This window comes from Gasterosteus aculeatus, chromosome 15 (assembly GCF_964276395.1).
Source record: "Gasterosteus aculeatus chromosome 15, fGasAcu3.hap1.1, whole genome shotgun sequence".
In the NCBI taxonomy this organism is placed as follows: Eukaryota; Metazoa; Chordata; class Actinopteri; order Perciformes; family Gasterosteidae; genus Gasterosteus; species Gasterosteus aculeatus.
In genome coordinates this window covers 5,182,832-5,204,836 of record NC_135703.1, presented here as the reverse complement: position 1 = coordinate 5,204,836, position 22,005 = coordinate 5,182,832, and the positions used below count along the sequence as shown (strand labels likewise).

Here is a 22,005-nt window from a genome sequence, read left to right as displayed (position 1 = left end):
CTTAGAGCAAGCTTATCTTCTCAGCTCACGGGTAAACGCACACGATGGCTGCCGGGGGCTAAAAGGGGACAAATGAGGGTCAAGCTGCTTTCAATATTTATTCATTTCTGAAAGATGACTCCATAAATATGTAAGAGGGATGAATCCAGGCTTTGTTGACGGGCTAGATGACTGGATGTGAAGGAAAGGGGGAGCACAGGGGAAAACTGCAGGGAGGTCAATTATATTTTGGGGAGAACTGATCTCCATGAAGATTTTTGTTTTAAATCGATCATAAAAATACAAATGTAATAATAAAAACCCTGTGAATTCCACACCTGAACAAGTGAGTGTAGCATCAGCAGACGCACAAAAACAAACACAAAAGTACCACAACACGCTCAGGCGGAAGAACCAGAAAAGATAAAAGCCTAAAAAAGAAAAAAGATAAGCTTGCGAAGCAAAGAAAGATAACAACAGTGTCTGGCTGATGCTACTTTGTAAATCAAATGAAATATCGGCTCTTTCTGTGCTTTAGAAAAAGACGAGGACAAGACATACAGTACAAAGACGAGCGCATTGTTATTGTGTTGATCTGCGTCCATCCTTACAGCCCTGCCCTGAGCAAATGTAACTGGAGAGCAGGCTGCTGTTGGAAACCGGAGCTGCCTTTGGAGTCAGGTGGGAAAACAAGGTGGGGGACTTTAACCTGCGTGTGTGTGTGTGTCACATAAGAGCGTTGAGAATAACAGGGGGAGGGGCTAAGAGACCCGAAACACATGACATACCTCCTCTGATTTGCATGCACACCTGGCTGTTAGAGACACGGAACAAGCGGACAGCGTCAAAGGCCGGAAAATGATTGAGCCTGGATTTTTTTTCTCGTTTTTTTTTCTTTCTGTCATCTGCACAATCTGCGAATGATTTCCAGGCTATTTAAGGCAATTTCCCCGGGTAGCCGGAGTTACGTGCAGTACGGCAGCATGGAAAGGTTCCGCCCCAGAGATCAGCAGTCGACAGGTGGAGACCGTGGAGGCTGTCAGAGGAAATCACAGGCAAAGAGTAGTAGCAGAGGAGGAGAAAGGACGACTTACTTCAAAAATAAAGAGGATAGAGTCCAGCTCCTCCCTTTGAGATTTGTTCCCTGAAACACAAAGGACTTAGGTTTTTTCTTTTTAAACACACACCAGAAAAGTACACCCCACTGGTCTCATGAATAATGCAACAATAACATTTAGCAACCCCCCCCCCCTCCTCCCAGCCCAGTTACTCAGGACATAACCAGTAATTGCTAATCTATGTGCACATTGTGCTTTAAATGTGGCAATAAGAAATAAATCTTCACCGTGGAGCGCAGGGAGAGGGTTAATTATTGAACCACCATTGATGGTGGTGGGCAGCTAGTGAGTGTGCAGTAAAAAGAAGAAAAAAACGACCTTAGAACTCACCTTTTAGTTTTAAGTTGCTTTCCAGTGTGATGAAATTTTCGTAGAAGATAAAATAAATCTGAGAACAGTTGCTTTCGAAGAACGCCTTCAATTCGCTCTTGTCAATGATATCTGTAAAGGAAAGAGGAAAAAGGTGTCATTACTTCTAAAATGGAAATTGGTTATTTAAGTCATTATTATTTCTGATTACTTCATGCTGACACGAAAATAGATTGTCTGGAATCATATCATCCCTAATCATATCACTCTGGCTGTAGCTTCTAATTCAATTTAAGTTAATGATAAAATGCAACAATCCAAAATAAAACAATAATTGACGCCATTCATTTGACCATAATACCAGCTTCACTGATAAATCTTTATCCCAACCAACCAACAAGCCTTTCAGGTGGAAAGAGAAGCATCATTAAAGACTTTGTGTAGCAAAACGACCATTATTCGAACGGGAACTGGTGGCGCTCAACTCATGTCCAACTCTCAATGCACATCTTCTTCAAGGGGTTTTCTGTCCCCATTTGGGATGGAAGTTAAGAAATCTGGCTTCCATAAGGTTTGGTGATTATTTCATGCGGTTGTGCGGTTCGATGGCTTTGGAGAGCGGTGTCTGGGCCGAGGTTGGCCTGAGGCTCGTTGATGGCCACCATCCGGCAAACAGACCGGCACTGACAAACGCCCAAATTCCCCATTTGATGAAGGCCCGGTCATTTGTCATACTTATACAGCCTGGTTGGAAAATCCTTCTAACTAATATCGGCCCACTGACAACACTCACGGTTCACCTTCTGTCACCATTCTCCCTCCACCACGAGGCAAACGGGAGGACTCGTAATAGCAGTCCGGCGTGTGATAAAGATGACTTATCTTTGACCTTTGATTAAAGCGAAGATGATGAAGAGGAATGATGGGAAGTCAAATGCACGAGCGCCATTAGTTTTCCTCTTTGACGTGAGAAAAACCAGCAAGGCATCATCTCAGGAAGCCGGGGGGGGGGGCGACGAGCTCTTAAAGGAGACATGCAACCCTCATTTCCAGGTTCATACTTGATGTCTCCTATAACAGATTTACATTTTTTTAAATCATTGAAAACCTATATATTTTCCTCATATGATCTGTATCAGTATACCTGAACTATCCCACAGTCAGAAACGTTCTATTATGCAACATTCATATTTCCCCATCGATTGAGCATTGGGATGCTTTCACATGATTAATTTACCATTCAGATCTGCTATATATATACATAAAATTACATCAAAATCTCACTTTCTACAAAAAAGGTCTCATACACAACTCGGAGCAGAATCCAGATGTGCATAAAATGTAAATCAATGTAATCGTAAACTGGTTTTAAGATTCAAAATAACCAAATACCAATTCTTCATCAAAAAATACGAGCTATACACCATTTAGATGGTGCTTTGTTGCAGAAATACTGATTATAAAGGGGTTTATTCGCATAGCATCGTCTAACCAAGCTGGAATGATAAATTGGACTGAAGTACACACCAGCGCTCCTAAAAACCAAGTGTAGAGAATGGATTTGAGTTACCAACTCAAACACCCTAACGAGAAATAATAACATTTTATGGGTAAATGTCCAGCCCCCCCGCGACCCTGTGTGCAGGATAAGCGGTTTGACAATGGATGGATATGGGTAAATGTAGCAAACAACATTTCAGATGGTCACCTAAGGGTTGCGTTCAAAATCCATGTTGTTTTAAGAAAACACAGTATTTCATTTTTCTACTCACTAATTCACCATTTGAGTCTATTCTAGTTATAGACGAGAAATGTGACCCAGGCCCACCCCCGAGGGTTGGGGGGGGGGCGGGGGGGGGGTTGTGACAGCGCTTCAGTCTTTACCCACCACATGCTTCATAACTCTAACACTCTTCATTCTTTTGGGGAGGGGGGGCCCTGAATTTTGGTTAGTACACATTGGTTAGAGTGCAGGAGAGGGGAGGAAAGGGAAAGAGAATTAGGCGAGCGCGTGGTCAGTGAAGGTGTGTTGTTGTTGTTGTAGAGACAGCTTGAGCTTATTTATCACGTGCGTCACTGAGTGGACTGCTGTCCACAAAAAGTCAAATTACAGCGGCCTTCCTCACAGAACACACAAAGAGTTGCTTCGCTCTGTGTTCTCTACTTAGACCGGCACTCGAGCCCGTCGCTTTGAGATCGCTTCCAAGGATAACGATGTAATGCCTAAAACAATTTCCAATCCTGGCTTTGAAAAAAGGGTCAACAAAGAACACACTGTGTTCCAAACGGTCAGATCGGAGTAAGAACAGAGAGGAAGTCTGACGAATGATTACTGTCGCACGCGTGCGTATGAGTTGATGGCAGGCGGAGGGGGGTGGGGGGGGATTTCATATGTTGTGCTACATGTCACAGGACTCACTGCTTAGCACTAACCAGCTGCTGCAGCACACGGACGGAGGGGATGGAGTCTAGGGGTGAAAAGAAGACAGCAAACGGCAATATGGGATGGACGCTAAGCGTCTTGGAAAAGGCCGGTGAGAACCTAATCAGCCTCCCGGAATAAAGGCAGCGGGACATAATCATAAAGTATGTCAAGGGTCAAAGGCGAGCATTAAGCCTCATGCATGAGCAAAGCCATCTGTTCAGATTATATCTACCAAACATGACAATGTCTTTAAATTATTTAAGAAAAAGTGACTATATGTCGAAACATTTCAGAATCCTTGTTTTGTCAAAATATTACCCACAATGTTTTGGTCACCTCCTGAGCCCAACGAAGCAAGCGCAGCTTTTCCACCCTCCGTCCTGCGCGGCTGTCATGATCACATGGGGGCGCCGTGGTGGGCGAACCAGGCTCGGCTCCCTTTCGTTTCCAGAACCCCTCGCGTGGAGGACGCAGCGGTAACGCCGGCACTCAGCGATGGGATTCACACATAATAACACAGAGAACGGACGGAAGGGTGTACGAGAAAACCCAGCCAAGTCCGGGAACAAAAACCGTGACAACTATTATTGTCCTAAATGCAATCGGAGTAATTCTACTTCTCATTGACTGAGGCTAAATACTCAGCAATTGCCCTTCAGCTGCCTAAATGGCGGTAAACTGAGTACACAGCAAGGGGATATTAAGCCAGCCTTATTGTGAACCAACAAAAAAAAGAATAATAACGGGCCGAGCGATGGACTAGATGCTGCCGACAGCGAGAGCTTAATGAGGCAGAGACCTGCAATCTTCTCTAGTGCAATCAATACACACGTGGCCAACAGAGCAGCCATGGCAGCTTCGGGTTGGAGGAGAGCGTCCTCCATGGTGATGCGTTTCCTGTTAAATGTCAGGGCAAGGCAGATGTTCCGACCCCAAACGAGAGGGCCATCTGGAAAACAACAGCGTGCAGCTGCGAGCCGGACGGGAATATTATGCCGGGCAGAGAAACACAGCATCTTAGCAGATAGTACAAACGCACTTTTGGAGAAGAACTTATGAGCCTTCGCACAAGGTAACCGTGGGACACCCAATAGTCACTTTAAGTCACTTGCTTTTCTAATGAACTGACGAGGAACGGCGTTTGACCAGCGGGGGGCCCCCCGGTGAGCACACAGGGCTTGTTAGCCAAAACGAGTGAAGGTCATCTGGTCGGTTAAAGCACTTCTGCATATTTACACAACCAAAACCAAACTGGCCTCTGCTCCCTGTTCAGAAGTAATGAGCAGGCAATAAGAATCGCTCACATTTAATGTTCGAGGGCCTGGTGTCAAGCCCTATTTAAGCCTCCGGGCAACTTACAATGTATGCCATTGAAAAACGAGCGGACGCAAAAATCATTAACATGCCACGTCATGCTCAATACGCAGTCTAATTGGGTCTTTGATGGGACTCATGCTGCAGGTGCACTTGATTCTTGCCAGAAAGGAAATAAGGAGAGAAAAGACTGACAGGTTTCTTTGGCAGCGCACTGAGATCAGAAACAGAGGGCTCTTTAAGAGCTCCGGCAGAGGGAATCCTGGAGGGAGCCAACACATAGTGGAGGAGATCAGGGGTTTGTTGGGGTGGGGGGGCTAATGTGGGAGCTAATGGATGCTGCTTCCCTTCTTAAATGGTTTCTACAAACAAAGGAGGACCAACTTAAAAGAGGCTGCATGAAAATGATCACTTCAAGGATAGAAAGATGTCTTTTTGGGGAATCTTTTTTTATTTTTATTCCTTTGAGCGATCATCTCAAGTTATTAAGCACAACAGAGGAGCGGCTTTGGCACACACACACACACAGGTCTAAAATATAGTAAATAAATGTATATTGGGGACATATACATTTACGCCATATTTATTGCATACGCCTTCCGTTATCATGTTATTATGAAGAGTCAGATCAGCTGCTTTGTGACCGACGGCAAAGCTGATATTTTACCAGAGAAAGTTTGAGAGAGTTTAATCATCAATCTGCTGAAACCAGCTGAGGAGGGCCAGTTACAATTCAGAAAGTAACAATGAGCGTGGTTACATGGATTCGATTAACTGGCTTAGTCGGACTGAAATCGAGTTATCCGTGTCATGTAAACACCTTTGTCCGACTATGTGCGGTCCAACTACGATCCGACTAACACCCCTGGATAACTCGATCCGATCCAGTTGATAGTTCGACTATTGCGGCATGTAGCGGTGAATCGGATAAGGAACTGAACTTTGTGTCTTTGCGCATGCTTGAGATCCCGACAGCATCTTCTCTCAGTTATCAAATCAGACAATAGCACCATTCGCATTCGCTGTACTCCTATTAACACCATGCAAAGATAGTAGAGGGATGTAGCTTCACCTTGCTCTCCGTTCGCCATCTTTCTCGTAATGTTGGTTGTTGTTGGTAGTGGTGAAGAGGTCAAGTGGAAATGGCTGTTTCACAACTAGTTGTAATGAAAACAGCGCCACCTAACGTATCGGATATAACATGCCTTTGGCCAATGATTCGATTTATTTACTGCCATGTATATTGGGATAATAGCACTTGCCCCGAAAGACAGCATAGTCCGACTAAGCAAAGATTCCAATTATACCATCATGTAAACACACTCAGCGTGTAGCCGGCCTTTGATAATACACAGCTGTTGCTGGCTAAATGTGTTCCTGGCGATTTCAGCCTGGAGACGTCTGTCCCAATTCAGCTCTCGCTGGGGATAATCAATGTCCTTTATTGGGGGAGTGGGGGGGGAGTCGATGGGAGCCAATTCACTTAGCTTTCCCTACCAGCGTTGACAAGGGACCAATCTTCCATGAATCGGTTTAACCTATTAAACTTTCAGTTGGCAGCAGCGCCATGTGTGCGGTGTAGTGGGCTTGGCTCTTTTTTAAATGTTTGGAAGAACAAATATTTATAACTAGCTCGGCCGGGGAGGGTGTCGTCCTCTATGAGCAACACGTCGACATGTTGAATGATTAACACAGGCACAGCTCGGGAAACATTTCAAATGGCTTAAGGTATGGAAGTGGGTAATAACTAAGCCGTATTCAAAGTGTCAACAAAAGTAGCGCGAAGATACGGACAAATGTCACAGCGGAGCGCCGCGACCTTGATTACGATTCAGAGCGCTGAGCGAACTGCAGCCGTATCAAAACCAATCTAAGGGTCCCGATAATTATGAAAAGGGGCCATTCTGGCGCAGTGCGTGATATGATTTCATTATGGCGCCAACGTGCCGGGCGCAAGATGAAAGCCACTCGACTCTCGCTGTGGAACAGATTGGGGACGGCGGGACGACGTGGCGCTCGCTGGGGAAGAGTCACGGTACAGCTGGCAAAGGCTGACCTGATCCCCGTCTGAGCTCACACATCAGAGAGTGGCTTATTTCGGCAGTTTAGCACCGGAGAGCTGCTAAGCAGGCAACTTTCACCCCTCGTCATCATCAGGTGGCACTGATCTCCTGATCTCATTGGTCTCCCCGTAAAGCGGGCGCTTCTGGACTTTGGCTTTCTTTAAACAAAGAAATAAATAACTAAAACTCAAGGTGGACTTTAAACCATTTTCTTTCATGATAACTACTTCATTGTTCCCTTGTTCACCTTTCCTTTGGACAAATAATATAAAAGTGTTGTCACCATCCGACAGATGCGCAAGAAGTTCTTATATTTATTTATTAAGTGAAAAATGCTACAGTGGAAAGAAGGAATTGACTGAGGCCTGAAGAAAGAAGGGAAAACACCAGCTTTATTAATAACAACAGTAAACTTCAAATGAAAATGTTACTGTTAAAGCAACACCTCCTGTTATTTGTCTGGGCCATTTAATCATGGGAAGGAAACCCTTTAAGAAAAGTACAGAGGGGCTGCCAGAAAATAAATCTAGATATTTTCTAATAGCTTTTGCTGACCTGAAATATGCTCTCTAACAACTCGGTGTAGCAGTCTGCATGTACAGTAAGCCGGAGCCAAGTGTTTATTTTCTTTTGCCATACAAGCCGAAAGTCCAAAGCAGATTAGCGACGAGCGTGGACGTTCAGAAACATAAAACACAAATCCACTTTGACTTCCAATCTTCACAGCCGATGGCGAGGCCGGACTGAAGCTCCCGGGTTAGGTTGGGCTCTCCTGAAAGCATTGGGGGCACACGGGGGAACGGGACAAACCGGTTTGGAATAGCGCACGCATCTCGCAGAGCGCCGGGGTTTTTCCTATATCTACACCGAGCGCCTCGGCTGGAAAAAAGAAGCCTTTCATTCACAACCAGCATGTGATTTACATCACATCTGAAAAGCCCTGAGACACATAACAGTGACCACGGGCTGAAAACAGAAAGCACTCAGAGCCGACATGTAAAAAAACTTCCTGGAGGTAAACAAAATACTTTTAAAAGTCATGGGTTACGACATGTAGCCTGGGAAAAAATACCCGTACTCCAGACCATTACAGGATCTGGTCTTTGGTGGAGACTGATGAGTTGTTACTATAAAAAGGCTGGTTTTATAACAATGCGAAGCTTATATACCATTAAGAGCTGATAAACAGATATCCTTTGAGAGAAGGAATGATGTGAAAAGGGGTCGGAAATGAGACAAATAGCTAAATCAGCTGATCCTGGGACGGAAACGTTGTGGACATTTTCAAAACCCTTCTGAGAGAACGATACGTTGAAGGTCACTTCAGGGAGAATGACCTCTTACTACTTTTTGGTGAATGCCGCCAACATTTTAAGAAATGTAATCTTTGTTTACATTTTACTGTACAAATTTGTCGCCGCGTCCGAGGTTCTTTTCATCCCGTTTACTAACTCTCACGTCCCTTCAGATCCCCCCCACTCGCCCCCTCACCCGGCCTTCCCCTCCCTATTTAGGTCCGCTCACCAACACTTGAGCTCTGCCGGATTGTCTCGTGCCTTTTGTCACTTGATATTCCTGATCTGCTTGTTTCTGCCCTGCCTGAAATGAGTAAACCCAACTTTACGTCTCCTGTGGGAGGGACACAGGACGGAACTGGGGCTCTTTTCAGCAGCAGGTTTCAATGTGATGTGTGTCCGGGTTTTTTATTACAAGGCAGTTTTGTCATTGATTTTCAAATCAAATCTGCCTGATATTGGCAGTCAGATATTACCAGTTTATAAATGGTGAATTTGGTCAGAGATATTTCAATGCAACATTTAGCCCAATAAAGTCATTTGAATTGAGTTAAAATAATTTATTTACATTACATATCATTTAGCTGACGCTTTTGTCCAAAGCGACTTACAATAAGTGCATTCAACCGTAGGGATACAAACTCAAGCAAGAAACAAGAAAGTGCAATTTCCTCAAATAAGCCAATTTACAATTGAAATGTAGGTTTCATTCAACCTATAAAAATGCAAATTCAGATGACTACATTATTTTAACTAGAGACAGACCTCTGCAGACTATATCTTGACTAAACACATTAAACAAATTGTAGCACTTAAAATTGTCTATCTATAGCAAGTTGTAGATCGGCTTATTTGATGAAATTGCACTTTCTTGTTCATTTGAGTTTGTATCCTTATGGTTGAATGCACTTATTGTAAGTCACTTTGGATAAAAGCGTCAGCTAAATGACATGTAATGTAATGCAATGGTTTCCAGCTGATTCTCGGGCAACTCTGCAGACCTCACACTGAGACGCTAAATGCCAAGACCACAGTGACAGCCGCCGTCACCCAACAGGCAACATCCCCCAAAGACCTGTTAATGACCTTTCCAGTACTGCCTCACCTCAACAGAATGCACTCCTGCCTTTCCAAAAGGCCTACATGCTTTTGTTTTTTGCCCGCTACTTGTGAAAGGAGGTGTCATACTGCTTCAGGTAAACCGTAGGTTGATCTTATCTGATGGACAGCAGTGTGATAGAAACAATTTTATACAGATTTATTTTTTAATTTGGAACAAAAGAGTTTATCTGTGCCTGTCAGTGTCGTCCACAGCTTCAACTTCAGTGCACGATAGCCTGAAGGAAACAAGAGAAAAAAGCCTTCAGAGCTTAAAAAGTTACCAAAACCCGTTTGTGATCGATTGCTCTGCAAGTTTAAACACTTTGTGAAAAGCCCTCAAGTGTCCACATCATGCCCACATGGCGCGGAATAACAGATTAGAAGACGATAAAAGGCTGACGTTATTCACACGTCTAACCCGAGTGTTTCACAAAAGGGGAGAATCAGAAGTCGAGAGATCTCAGCCTTTACTTCAGCTGGGATGAGGGCCTTGTTGAGGGCCCTTCCAGTGTTTCACATTGTTTCCTCCGGTGCTTCACCTTGCGATTTCCTCTCGTACCCGCAGCGCTTTCTGGTGACCCTTCACTCGGCAACACTTGGAGCACCCACAAGGAGAAAAGTAAGGTGTAATGACACTTTATATCATTAATTCTAAAGACAAGTGCAGATCTGCCTTTCAAAAAAAAAAAGCATTAGCCACAAACTCAACACATCTACACTCACAGACAAACAGACCTGACTGTTGACACTAACAACAACTGCACACATTCACTGTTGTTCCCATGCCGTTCACCAACAGGTCCAAGCCCAGCTTGTTTACAGCAGTGGAAGAGAGCAATTGGTAACAAACGAAAGCGCCTTGAGACGTAGCGCTCCTCAGTCGATTAGATAATGTAGTTATTTGCCCAATAACCATATGACCCCGTTCTCAAATAGGGCGAGTCATACAAGTGCTTTATACAGACTGCTCCATTATTTGCATTCCCCCAATTTGTCATTATATTTCAATTACTGACGATTATCTATTAAAAGATCTCCTTGCGTTACTGCAGCCACACTGGCCTTTGACCTCTCCTCCAGGAATGAGTGAGTATTCCACCAGACAAACACGCATTAAGTGTGTGCAGTAGAATTAGTGAGAGACTTTCGGCATTATTGCCAGCGTTCTGAACGTTTCAGCGTTTTGAACATACCGTCTCCTGCCATTAACAACCTCAGCCAAATGTAGCCAGGCATGACCGGCAAATTAACACGCAGCAGCTTTCGCACTCGATCCCAGCGATCTGCTCAGACAGTGAGAAGAGGACTGGAAATAGTCCTGAGCACAGAGTAGTGGGGATATGGGGAACTCAAGTCTGACAATCATACTTTTTTGGAAATCTATTGGCTGGTAGAATTGAAAAAAAAAAAAACCCCACAAAAAACAATGCGACTGTCAGCAACTAAACGAGGCCAGCTATCTTCCCCAGAGTCCCCGTCCCGACCTCCGCGGCACCCCGTCTCTCATCACTGCTTCCTGTCCATACAGAAAGCAGCAGCACCAGGAGGAAGTCCTTCCTTAGCTGAAAGCACGGTGAAATCAGCGAGGTTAGCGTGGGCCCTTCTATTAGCTGCTGCACAAACAGACGAGCCTTATCTTTAGCTGCACATGGGGGAGAGAAAACAAGAGAGCGTGCAGAGCTCGGGACTGACCTCCACTTTGGTGGTGCTACTCTTGACATTGAAGGTGTTCTGACAGCAGGAGGATCTAGGCTACTGGAACTTGTTGAGCAGATACTGGCCTCTCACAGCTGTGCCACTGTGCCAGCAATCAATAAAAACAGCCAACAGGCCACTATGATTGATCCATGGGCGATTGACCCGAGCACGCATCAGTCAACAAATAGTTCAAACCCTAAAACTTCTAAAAGATCCCGCGTCTCCAAAAAAAGAAAAAAGTCTGAGGTCAGCCAATACCTCCCGTTAACAGTTCCAATTCCTTTATTTATTTTAAATATGTTTAGAGAATATCACAGCATGTGAAAGGTAATGGAGAACCCTTTTTTCAAATATTAAAATGAAGTTGTCATCATCAGATGCCAAAAAAACAACATTTTATCTTACACACCAGATATCAGCCTCAGCCAGTAAAAAACCCATAACGTTCAACATGGAGTTTAACTTTGAGTCGATGAGACTACGTGTTAAACTGCATCACAATCTTTAGACGCAATCTCTTTGTGTACAGGGGAAATTCTGGAGAGAAAGCACATCGTACAGCGTGTCGCACTAATGAATCCGTTGCAGTTTTCCTCCACTCATCACGATTCCCTCCTCCAACTTTCCTCCCGTGCACACTCACCCAAAGTACCTATTGACCCCTTTTTGTTTGCGAGACTATGAATAACAGAAGTTAATGGGTACATATATCCTACAGGCCCGGGGACTATTAAGGTCCTCTTGGTTGTTACACAATGAGTCCACTCTGGAGGAGAGTAAAGAATAAGGTATACCTGCATACCTAAGATGCAACTGAAGTTTAATATAAAGTTGATCTTGAGACATGATTCAGATCAGCGTAGCAGAATGTACATAAACTATTGAACTTGCCTGTCACTGTGGCCTTTGCCTTAAATTTGTTTAAGTGGATTTGACATTCATCCGGGCAAAGAAATCCACTAAAAGACTCTTTTAGATTGATCAATAAATGAAACCATGAAAGTGGATTTGAAAGAGGTTCCATTAAGTGAAATACAAAACTCGTGTGCAGCACAGGTAATGTAATGTCTCTTTCGAACACAATAAACCCAGACAGGGTTATAACAGCCACACGACAGCTTTATGATTGTCATAGATAAGGAACTTCCCTGTTCAATGAAAGAAACAAAAATGACATCACCAAACGTGTAACTTCCCTTCTTCAAATGTCTTTATATTCACAGGATAGAGTAACTTGATAGCAGCTCAACCAGATACAGATCTCGAGGAAAGCTATATTATACATATAAAAGATATACAAAAAGGTGACCTATGTTGGTCAGGTGTCGAGCCAGAGTTACAATCATGAGCCGGGATGACACAGGGCTGCATGACAACAAAGGCTGTGGTGGGCATCTGCTTCTGCAACCACCGATGCCCTGACAAGGCAGCATCATCAGTTAGCACTGGCTAGCTAGTTAGCCACAAGGGGAGCTAGCTCACGTTCGCTAGCATCCATGCCTTGCCTCGGTGCCTCTCACCTGATATCGGGACACAAGCGAATCAATGAAAACTTGTGGTGAGTGGCAGGCCCTCCCCGTGTCGAATGGCTTTTCTTAAGTGTGCGTTTGTATTACCCGTCAGCCGGCTTGCATTCGTCACCGCGGTGACAGCCGAGCCAGCTAACCCGACGCCGCGTTTGACCGTCGGTGGGTGCCAGCTATTAGCCTAGCCAGCTAGCTCGACTAGCTAAGCGTCGGCGGTGCAGCATCAAAAGCCCGGTGACAATTTCACTCACCTAACAGCGACCGGAGGTGCTTGAGCCGGGTCAGTACATCCTTCTTTGGGTCCAGAACTTTCTGTGTAGATTTCTTGACGTCTCCATGCCCCCTTCGAGTGAACATACCGCTGTAATACGCAACCGTGGAAGCCGAAATCACCTGTGTTTCACCATACACGAAGCCTCCAGTGTGCGACTGTCACTTTCCTCCCCACCGCTCACTGCTCGGTAAACATTCGGCCAACGGCCGCTAGAGTCTTGTTTTTTTTTTGTTGGTGGGTGTGTAAACACGGAAGTGCCGCCTGACAAGGGAGGAGCGGTCAGATTAGGTGACGAACACGCCTCACTAACCGCTTCACCTTCCTCTACCGATGGGGTTTGTTTTTAATGCGTATGGACATTTTCAATATGTTTAACCTATTTGTGTTTTACCTCCCAGCTGTTATTAGCATGGGGGGCTTTCGTCGCGTTCGAGTCTCTCCACTGGCCACGTGGCCTCTGGGGAGCCGCACGCCTGCACGCGCATTGCCTCGCGGGGTTTTAGGTTCAAGACTGGCACCCATCATCAGTCTGAAACAATCGTTTGCACTTTATTCCACCACAGACGTCTGGTGCTACTTGTGATAAGGAGGTTGGTTGTTTAAAAGCTCCCAAGCGCCCTCTGCAGTTTAGAGTAGTTGATCACGGTTAACCGGGCACAACAAGGAATGAAGATATGGCAGCTGAGCTTTTAGGATTTGATTCAATTTAATCAACCAACCTATTTCATGTATGTTTTGGATTACTCCGCAAACCAATAATGATTTGCATTATGGATCATCCGCGAATTATTTCATATAGGCCTATAACGTTTTTTGATATTTTTTGTATCCCCTTTGTTATTCTAATGTTTACAATGATCAAACCCCAAAAGATCGTTGGATATTATAGTAGAAAACATGGTAAATACTCGTGCATTCGCGTAATTAGCAGTAATTACATAACATCACGTTTTACAGGCAATATTCCACTACGTGCAGCTTGTCTGATACTGAGAAGAACTGAATACCCACAATGCAGTGGCTTCAATGTGTGACATTAATATGTTACAATTACCGTACAAATACAATGTCACGTGTAGACGAGACAATTTTTACTGCAGACATTGTGACTTGCCCTTTGTAATAAGCACAGAGGTAATCAATAACATTAACATTGACTACACTCCATTTGAGTGCTTTAGTTCCAGGCCTTCGGTAGTGTGCATGTCGGCTCTAAATGGAACAGAATAACCGTTAATGTTATCGATGCACATGTGTGTTTCCTGCAATGAGAAGTAGAAGTAAGGCAAATGTGTTTGCTGGTAAAAAAAGAGAGAATAAAAAGGTTAGGTTTGGGTGTTCTATCTTAAACAATGTTCCGTAGTAAGAGTGTAAAATGGTCAGTTTGTCCATGAAGGTTCTCACACTGTATGAATGCACATACATGGCTGACGAATCGTACCGTATGTAAACTCCAGCTCAGAGCCCCGGTCACGTTGTAGTCAAAGCCTGTGTGAAACATACTGCGCGTCCCGGTACTGATATTCATAATGGATCCACCATTTTTTGCAATACAGCTAAGAGGGAACCAAGAAACGCATCAAAGACACTTGTATTTTTTGATATTCACACTCTTCTACAGTGACACGCAGAGAAAAAAGGTAAAACTGCTTCACTGCTCACTCAAGCCGCTGCCAGTTGACACTTTTAAACTGAAGGTTTTGATGAATTAATATAAATATAAAGGACCCTTTTTTGTAGCATACAAACCCTAAGGAAACTTAGGGTTATGATACATGGATTTTCCAAAAATAATTAGTTCAACTTGGTTGTGCAGACAGCAAATTCCATCTTGAATTGAAAAATAAACCCCAAGTGTCGTACGTTCGGAGATAAATCTGAAGTTTGAAGAAATTGGCTGCATCCGTTAATCAACCCCAATACAAACTGCATTCCGTGCAATCTCGCACTCTCGCTTGTCTGCATCTTTCTCTCTTATTTTGGAGGCAATTCATTTTGAGACAGAGCTGGGAGAATTATTTTATTCACACATTTTAGACACATCACATTGAAGACAGCTTACTGTAGAGTTCAACTTTGTGACTAAGAAATCTTTTCAGACTTAAATTCTACTTATAAAAAAATAAATATATAGAACTAAATCATTCTTCTCACATATCAAATCGTCAATTTTTCCAGACCTTTTTCAAGTATTACAATTTAAAGTCTAAGAGGATTTATTTTCTATTCATTGAACTCACAAAATCTCAAGTGAAAGTCAAGACATTTCGAAGGAGCAAATTTACCAGAATTTACCAGGAGATGGCGCCTAAACCACCGGGGGCCACAGGCAAACAAAGCAACACATTAAGTTTGTTTATAAAAAGCACATGTATATCCTACAAATACAGTACAAATAATTTGTAAAGCAAGAAGGGGAGGAACTATCATTAAAGCAAATGTGACAGACGTCTGAGACAACTGAGTAAGTTTTGTTAAAATAAATTCACAATGAAATCTAAATAAAAGCATCGACGAGAATGACGGTGTTAAGCAGTCGACTGTGAAATCTTAAACTCCCCAGAAAGAACGCAAGACTATATTTTTTTTATTTCATCCACCGTATGAGCCCCGACAATAATGCAAGAGTGTTTGTCTCTCTTGTTCAAGGTTCTGCACGAGGAATGTCTCGATCGGCAGGAGAGGGAACAGAGGGTACTGAGAGCGGAGGCCAAAGAGGAGGAGGAAAAAGAGGAGCGAAATCAGCCTTTGCCCTGCAGTTTGGTATGACACTCATTATCTGAAGTGGGCCATTCTGAGGAAGGAGGAGGTTGCCTGTCACAACAGATGTTGATTACACAAAACGGGGTAGTTTGGAAGGATGCGTGAATAAAACACGAGCGGCCACACACCCACACACAACCACCCACACCCACACACACAGTGTTATTGTTGGTGCTTTGTCACCATGTCCTAATTGATTGTAATCACCGTTCCTTCTTGGCAAACCTCCCCTGTTCTTGAGGAGTGGGTTATTGCTCATTATCTAAGATGCCATGGACCTGGGATAATCTATCAACAATAACAACGAGACGGAATGTTTTCTTCCTTCCCTTATCCTGCACCTGGACGATATTTATTCCTGTTTTTTTTTATTTTTTTAGGTCCAGCTCATTTCTGAAATGACACACAGTAGATGGAGACAATTTAACTTCATAGTGCTGCGAAGCCCTGCACTCCTGCTGGAAAATCAGTTCAGGGGCAAATTAGACAATTACGGGGACAAATGCGACAATACAAATTGTTTATTTCGAAAATGGGATTTTCAGATTATAAACCCCGTTGATTTATTATTTCTTCATACCGGCGTTGGAGTGTCAATTGCCAGAGCCTGGCCGGGAAATGAAAGCCTCACGGTGACCAAATGGTGGCACTGTAGCCTTACAAATGTACAGCCGGCTTCCTACGGCCAGGCTGTCGGACTGATTCCAATCCAAGGTTTGAAAAGCACTTGTCTGCTCTAAATTGTTCTTATAAAGAGCTTGGAAATACTTGACTTTTCTCCTTATGTGGTTATGGATTTTCTTTTTGTACAATTAAGTGCCATTAAAAGCTAATACATCCTGTTAAACCACATTAAGGTGTTGGGGTGGACAGTGGCTTGGTTATCCATCCGCATATTGTGAATAGGAGCCCACTCTCTGAGCATTTTTTGAAATCTATATTGGGCCATTGAGAAACTTCAGGATGAAAAGGATCAAAAGGGAAATGTCCAGGGGGCTGCTGATTTTTTTTTTTTTTCAGCCAGCGAGACCACCCACAGCTGCTTGACGTAGATGAACCACGGAGCAACGAAACGATGAAACAAAACCAATCTGTGGTTGACTCACAGGCGCTCAGTGTCTAACATGAATAGTTTTGATTTTTTTTTTTGTATGAGCCTTGAGAATCTGTAATCCTAAAACAATATATATTAATCATTATATTAAATTATTTAAATTAATTAAATATATTATAGACCCACCATTGCATTAAAATATAGAAAGATTGTATTTAAATCTGTGAGGCCGTTTGCCTTATTTGTAAGTTTTTACAAATAAGGCAACAAACAAGAGCCTGTCGTGTTGAAACCACAGCTCCCAGCAGGGGTCGTCGCGGTGCCCATAACCGCCAAGGTTATCTCACAATTAACAAGTTCAAAATGCAATATTCAGATCTGCAGAGCCTCCTCTTTTTATTTAGGAATGCTAAATGAAAATGAGTACGCTGCACTAAACAACAAAAGGGAGGAAAGCTTGTTTTTCCCTACACACGACGAATGTGAAGCTCTGCCCGCGGATATAAGCAATTTCCAAATCTGGTGTTTGTAATGCGCACTGTAGTTTGTAGCGCATCTCCACGGAGGTTAATGAGGGGGCACTCTGCAGTAATTAAAACAAGAGCATTATAAGGCAGCAGTTTCACATAAGGCACTCGTGGCAGCATAACCCGTACTTAATTAAAACTCTTTGCTGACAGCATTCTGTATCTTCTCAGGTAATCTGCTGTGAAATTAATAAGGAGGGAGAATTAAATGACTAATGTTGGCAAAGAAAGGCTATTCTTCCCCCCCCCCCCCCCTCGCAGTGTGCATGACAGGGGTCTCTATCTAGAATGTGTGATCCTTATTGTGCCAAAAATACTTCCTTAGGTTCTCATCGTAATCTGATTTGAATTTCACTTACGGTGTGACACCTAGGCGACCAGCCAGGGGGACGTTTAATTGAAATGTCCATGCATTTAATTGGATTTTGTTAAGATTCGAAATTACCTCCCGAAATTGTACCTTTAAATGCTGATACCGATTGGTTTCCAGCGGCGATCCGCTAGGGAGGTGAAATAATGCCTCCATTCAGCGGTGCGCCGAGGTAAAAGAACATTCTAGAATTTGGAGACAAACTGTTCCACCAGGAGTCTTGCATTTCAAAGACGGAAATTCATCTGCCGAAATGATTTCCTTTTTAACTGTGCTTGAGAGACAACACTCAGGAACGCTCCTGTTGTAGCAGACATGGCAGTCCGGTTATCTACTCATTTTCTGGTTAGACTTCTCCATCAACCACCAATATTCGGCAGTCATGATACAGACGGCTGTCATGATACTGTACTTAGACAACAGTGGCTACAAGATATCCATCGCGAGCCGAGTGAACCAGTCATTCATGATATCATCTCCGAGCTGAAGGTGTTAGCATCTGACACGCTCAGGTAACGCGTGGGCGGCAGCGGCAAAGCTTCCCTCACCTCCTCGAGGGTCGCGCCCTTCCGACCTCCCGCATTGAGCTTTGTGATTTTCTCTCCCGTTCTAGGTACCGTGTCGCCCCCTGCTGTGGCCGCGCGCGAAAAAAAAAAAAAGAAAGAAAGAAGAAACTCCCTGCCTCCTCCACCTACATCCATGACCCCCTCTGATTTCATCCCTTTCACTGATTAGTTTGCTGGCAGATTGAATGCCCGCGTCCGCGGCCTCGCGTCACCCCGGCTGGCTCCACCTGTGTGCGGTTGGATCAGCAGGTGGCTGGAACGCCGTCCAGCGTGATACTGAAACCATTATTTACACTTAACGGGTTCTCTCTGCGCCCAGCAGAGCCGTGGGGTTTTTTTGGGGGGGGGGGGGGGGGGGGGGGGGGGGGGGGGGAATCAACCGCCGTGGTTATTTCATAATTCCAGAAAAAACAAGACGTGCCTCGATTTATGCCAGAGACGCACCGTTGGGGAAGAACTCGCAGCAGTGCCTCTGTGCGATCCGTGGATTCATATTCTGTGCGAGTGAGGATCCTAAAAATGTGAGGTCATTAGCGACTTGTCCGTCCAAACCCCCCCGCCCCCCCCCCCTCTCTTTTGTGTGTGTGCGTGCGGTTTGGTGAATTCACATGCGTTTTGTTTTTTTCCCGCGCCGGCCCAAGTCGGAGCCACAGGAGTGTGAAATAACAAGCACAAGAGGGATTTCACGCCTTTACAGAGCTGAAAAGGTATGTTTTTGTCTGACAACTCAGTCCATTTCCATCCCCCGACAAACTTTGTTTACTTCCCACATAGTCACTGCCTACCTATTTTCTAAAAAAGAAAAGAAAACAACGCTGTACAATTAAAGGGCTACATTATATATGGGTTCCCACGGGTATAGCGTGTCCCGAGTTTGATAATGCTACACCTCTGGCCTGTTTTATCGCTGTTATCAGCGGCACGCGGTGCATCATTAGAAAAAGACAAACAGCCCGGTTTGTTTTTGGGGGGCCAGACGCGCTGACAGGAAATCAATGCCCGTTTCCCATGAGCACCTAATTAGCTGCACACTTGTGCAGTGTTGAATCACGGGGCCGGATCCCTTTGTCTGCCGAGTCGATCGTGTGGTGGGGGGAAATGCATGAGAGACACCTTCACGGCTGATAAAGTGCCAGAGAGGTGAGGAGTAAACACGTAAGTGACACTTATGGTCCAACACGTCTCCCACCCACCAAATGCTTTGGCAAAGACTCGATTTAAACTTTGTCGTCCGTGCCGCCGAAGCGCTGCACACTGAGGTGGGGGGCCGGGGGGGGGGTGTTGATCAATGACGCATTTCTTATCTCACAAACACCCGACAATGGCGTTTGCCAAAGTAGGGTCGGGAAACAAGTGCCGGGTACAGGATGGAAATAGGACGTGGAGAGCCGTGCAGGAGGCAGTTTTCCTGCATGGCTCTGACTCAATTGCTCTCTCGCTGGAAATTCTGAACCTTCAATGAATGAAATGGAAGAGGTTGGCGAAAAAAAACTAAAATGTCCAAAGCTATTCTATAACCTGCTGGAGTGACACTTGCGAATTTCCACTAAGGACGAGGTGGCAGTACAGACGCAGATAGACGAAGGGGAATAAAAGGGCCTTCTTATGACAAACTTTCTGAAAATGTCAGCCTTTCATGCTTTTGAGAAGACCTATTTCATATCTATTACAGCAGGCATTCTGTGTCCGATATTTCAGATTTCACTCCTCCCCGCACTGCAAATCCTCTGCCAATCTTCCGCCCTTAAGAATCTCTGCCAGCCCCGATGCATTATTCCCCCTACATCCCCCCCCCCCCCCCCTTTTGATGTGACAGAACAAACCAGCGACCTATTAGGATTAAGGCTTTGAAAAGATCTTTGAAGCCGCTCAAGGTTCCTTTAAACTGGGGAATGACAATATGAGCTGTGCGGCAGCAGATGCTGAATGGAGTGATTGCTAGTCCTCCTCAGCGAGGTCTGCTGTCGCACAACACACGGACACACAAACACACACACACACACACACACACACACAACTCACATCCACCTTTTACCCAGAGCCCTGCAGTTGTCTCCTGCAGAACATGTGTTGTGCTCACAAATGCAGATTTGGTTCTGTGCTTCCCAGTTTGGCTACGAGCCTCTGGTGTGTCTGAACTGCTGCCCAGGATGAAAATTAACAAACATGAAAATACCTTACACCCCCCCCCCCCCCCCCCCCCCGGCCCCAACCCCCCCCCCCCACTCACCAAATGATTCGTTTGTGCTTAGGACCCAGTGCAGGACGGCGGTAAACACGGGAGGGGCGTGGGCCGCCTGAGACGAGGCATGAAAGGGAGAAGTCGTAACCCACTTGTCGGCGCTAACGACGTCTGTGTGAGGGCTGACTTTTGTGTCTACTTAAAAACACAATGGGATGCTGCGGGAGACGTTCAAGGTGTCCCACGTTTCAGCATGAGTACTCTCAAAAGCAAAGGGGAATTTTCATTTCATACACTATACTTATGCATGTTTATTTTTTATTTTTACAATGCTTCAACGTTGACAGTACATCTGATGATGGTGGAATAACGGGATGCCGAGGAGGAGAAATTAAGTGCAAATGACACACTGAATGCAACCTGCACGCCTTACTTCAGTCACACAGACACGGCAGAGTGCAAATACCATAGGCGGCGCATCTCCCCCAATCAAATAAGAATTTAGCTTTCTTTTTTTATCTAATCACTCCTCTGAATATCCCTTATCACCCCCACCCCCCCTTCCCAGTTGCGATATGGAATATTCATACCGGGTGATTGCCGGAGTGATTTATCGAGGCAAATTTCACGGGTGATCCTATTTAGATATTCACTGCATGTTATGCGTGCCGTCTGGGGGGGTTAAACATGCCCCGGTGTGAGATGTCACCGCGAGACAGTCACTGCAGATAGCCGGTCTGTGGAGAAATGAAGCCATGGGACACGAGGAGGGGGCGGGGGGGGGGCAAAGGGTTCTCAGTGCAGAGCCGGGGAGACAAGTTCTCGGGGAAGCACATATTGATCTGCTATTGCATCTTATCTTTGTGACTCTAGATTAAAATGCTCAACACTGGCTCTCCCTCTCCTGCCTCTCTCTGCCGGGCTGAAGGCCCTTTTCTGTATCCCTGAGTGGAGGAGCTCTAATCTCCCCATGAAGTAGTGGCAGCCTATCACTGGCAGAAAAAATAAAAAACTTAGCAGTTCTCACTGCAGAAAGAAAGGGCAGCTCAGAAATTAACCGGCTTAAAATGCTCCCCCATCTGAAGACTCCCAACTCCAGCGATAATCGGGTTTTATCCGTGCTCTGCGTCTTTTGATGCTCGTGGTTGTTGTTCAATTTCTTCTTTTACAGAATGTTTTTCCCCGTGAGATTTCTGACCCCCGCCCCCCCCCCACCTCCCCTTTTATCATAATCCAAACAATCGGCTGTTGTAACTGTATGCATTCCTCTTGTGGGAAATGGCTGGGAATCAGATCCTTTCCGGTCTTGTTTAATGTCGTGTCCAAATGGGGTACGGGGGTGTGTGGGGGGGTCAGGAACAAAAGGGTAGAAAGCCTGGGCAGACAGACAGATGAGCCCCCAGCCTTTGACTTTGGCCAAACAAACGTTTGTTTTCCAAAG

At 44.8% G+C, this 22,005-nt stretch overlaps 1 protein-coding gene across 8 annotated transcripts in view; it reads right to left on the bottom strand.

Annotated features, from left to right (window-relative positions):
• Positions 1 to 13,639, bottom strand: part of ralgapa2 (Ral GTPase activating protein catalytic subunit alpha 2) — a 76,563-nt gene extending 62,924 nt beyond the window's left edge. For all 8 annotated transcript variants that reach the window (XM_040199268.2, XM_040199262.2, XM_078089816.1 and 5 more), the window contains exons 1-3: positions 13,080 to 13,639; positions 1,428 to 1,538; positions 1,074 to 1,123 (exon numbers count right to left, since the gene is read on the bottom strand). In XM_040199268.2, the coding sequence (XP_040055202.2) occupies positions 1,074 to 1,123; positions 1,428 to 1,538; positions 13,080 to 13,185 (267 nt within the window). In that variant the 5' untranslated portion in view covers positions 13,186 to 13,639. The remainder of the gene's footprint in view (positions 1 to 1,073; positions 1,124 to 1,427; positions 1,539 to 13,079) is intronic.
• Positions 13,640 to 22,005: the final 8,366 nt, after the last annotated feature.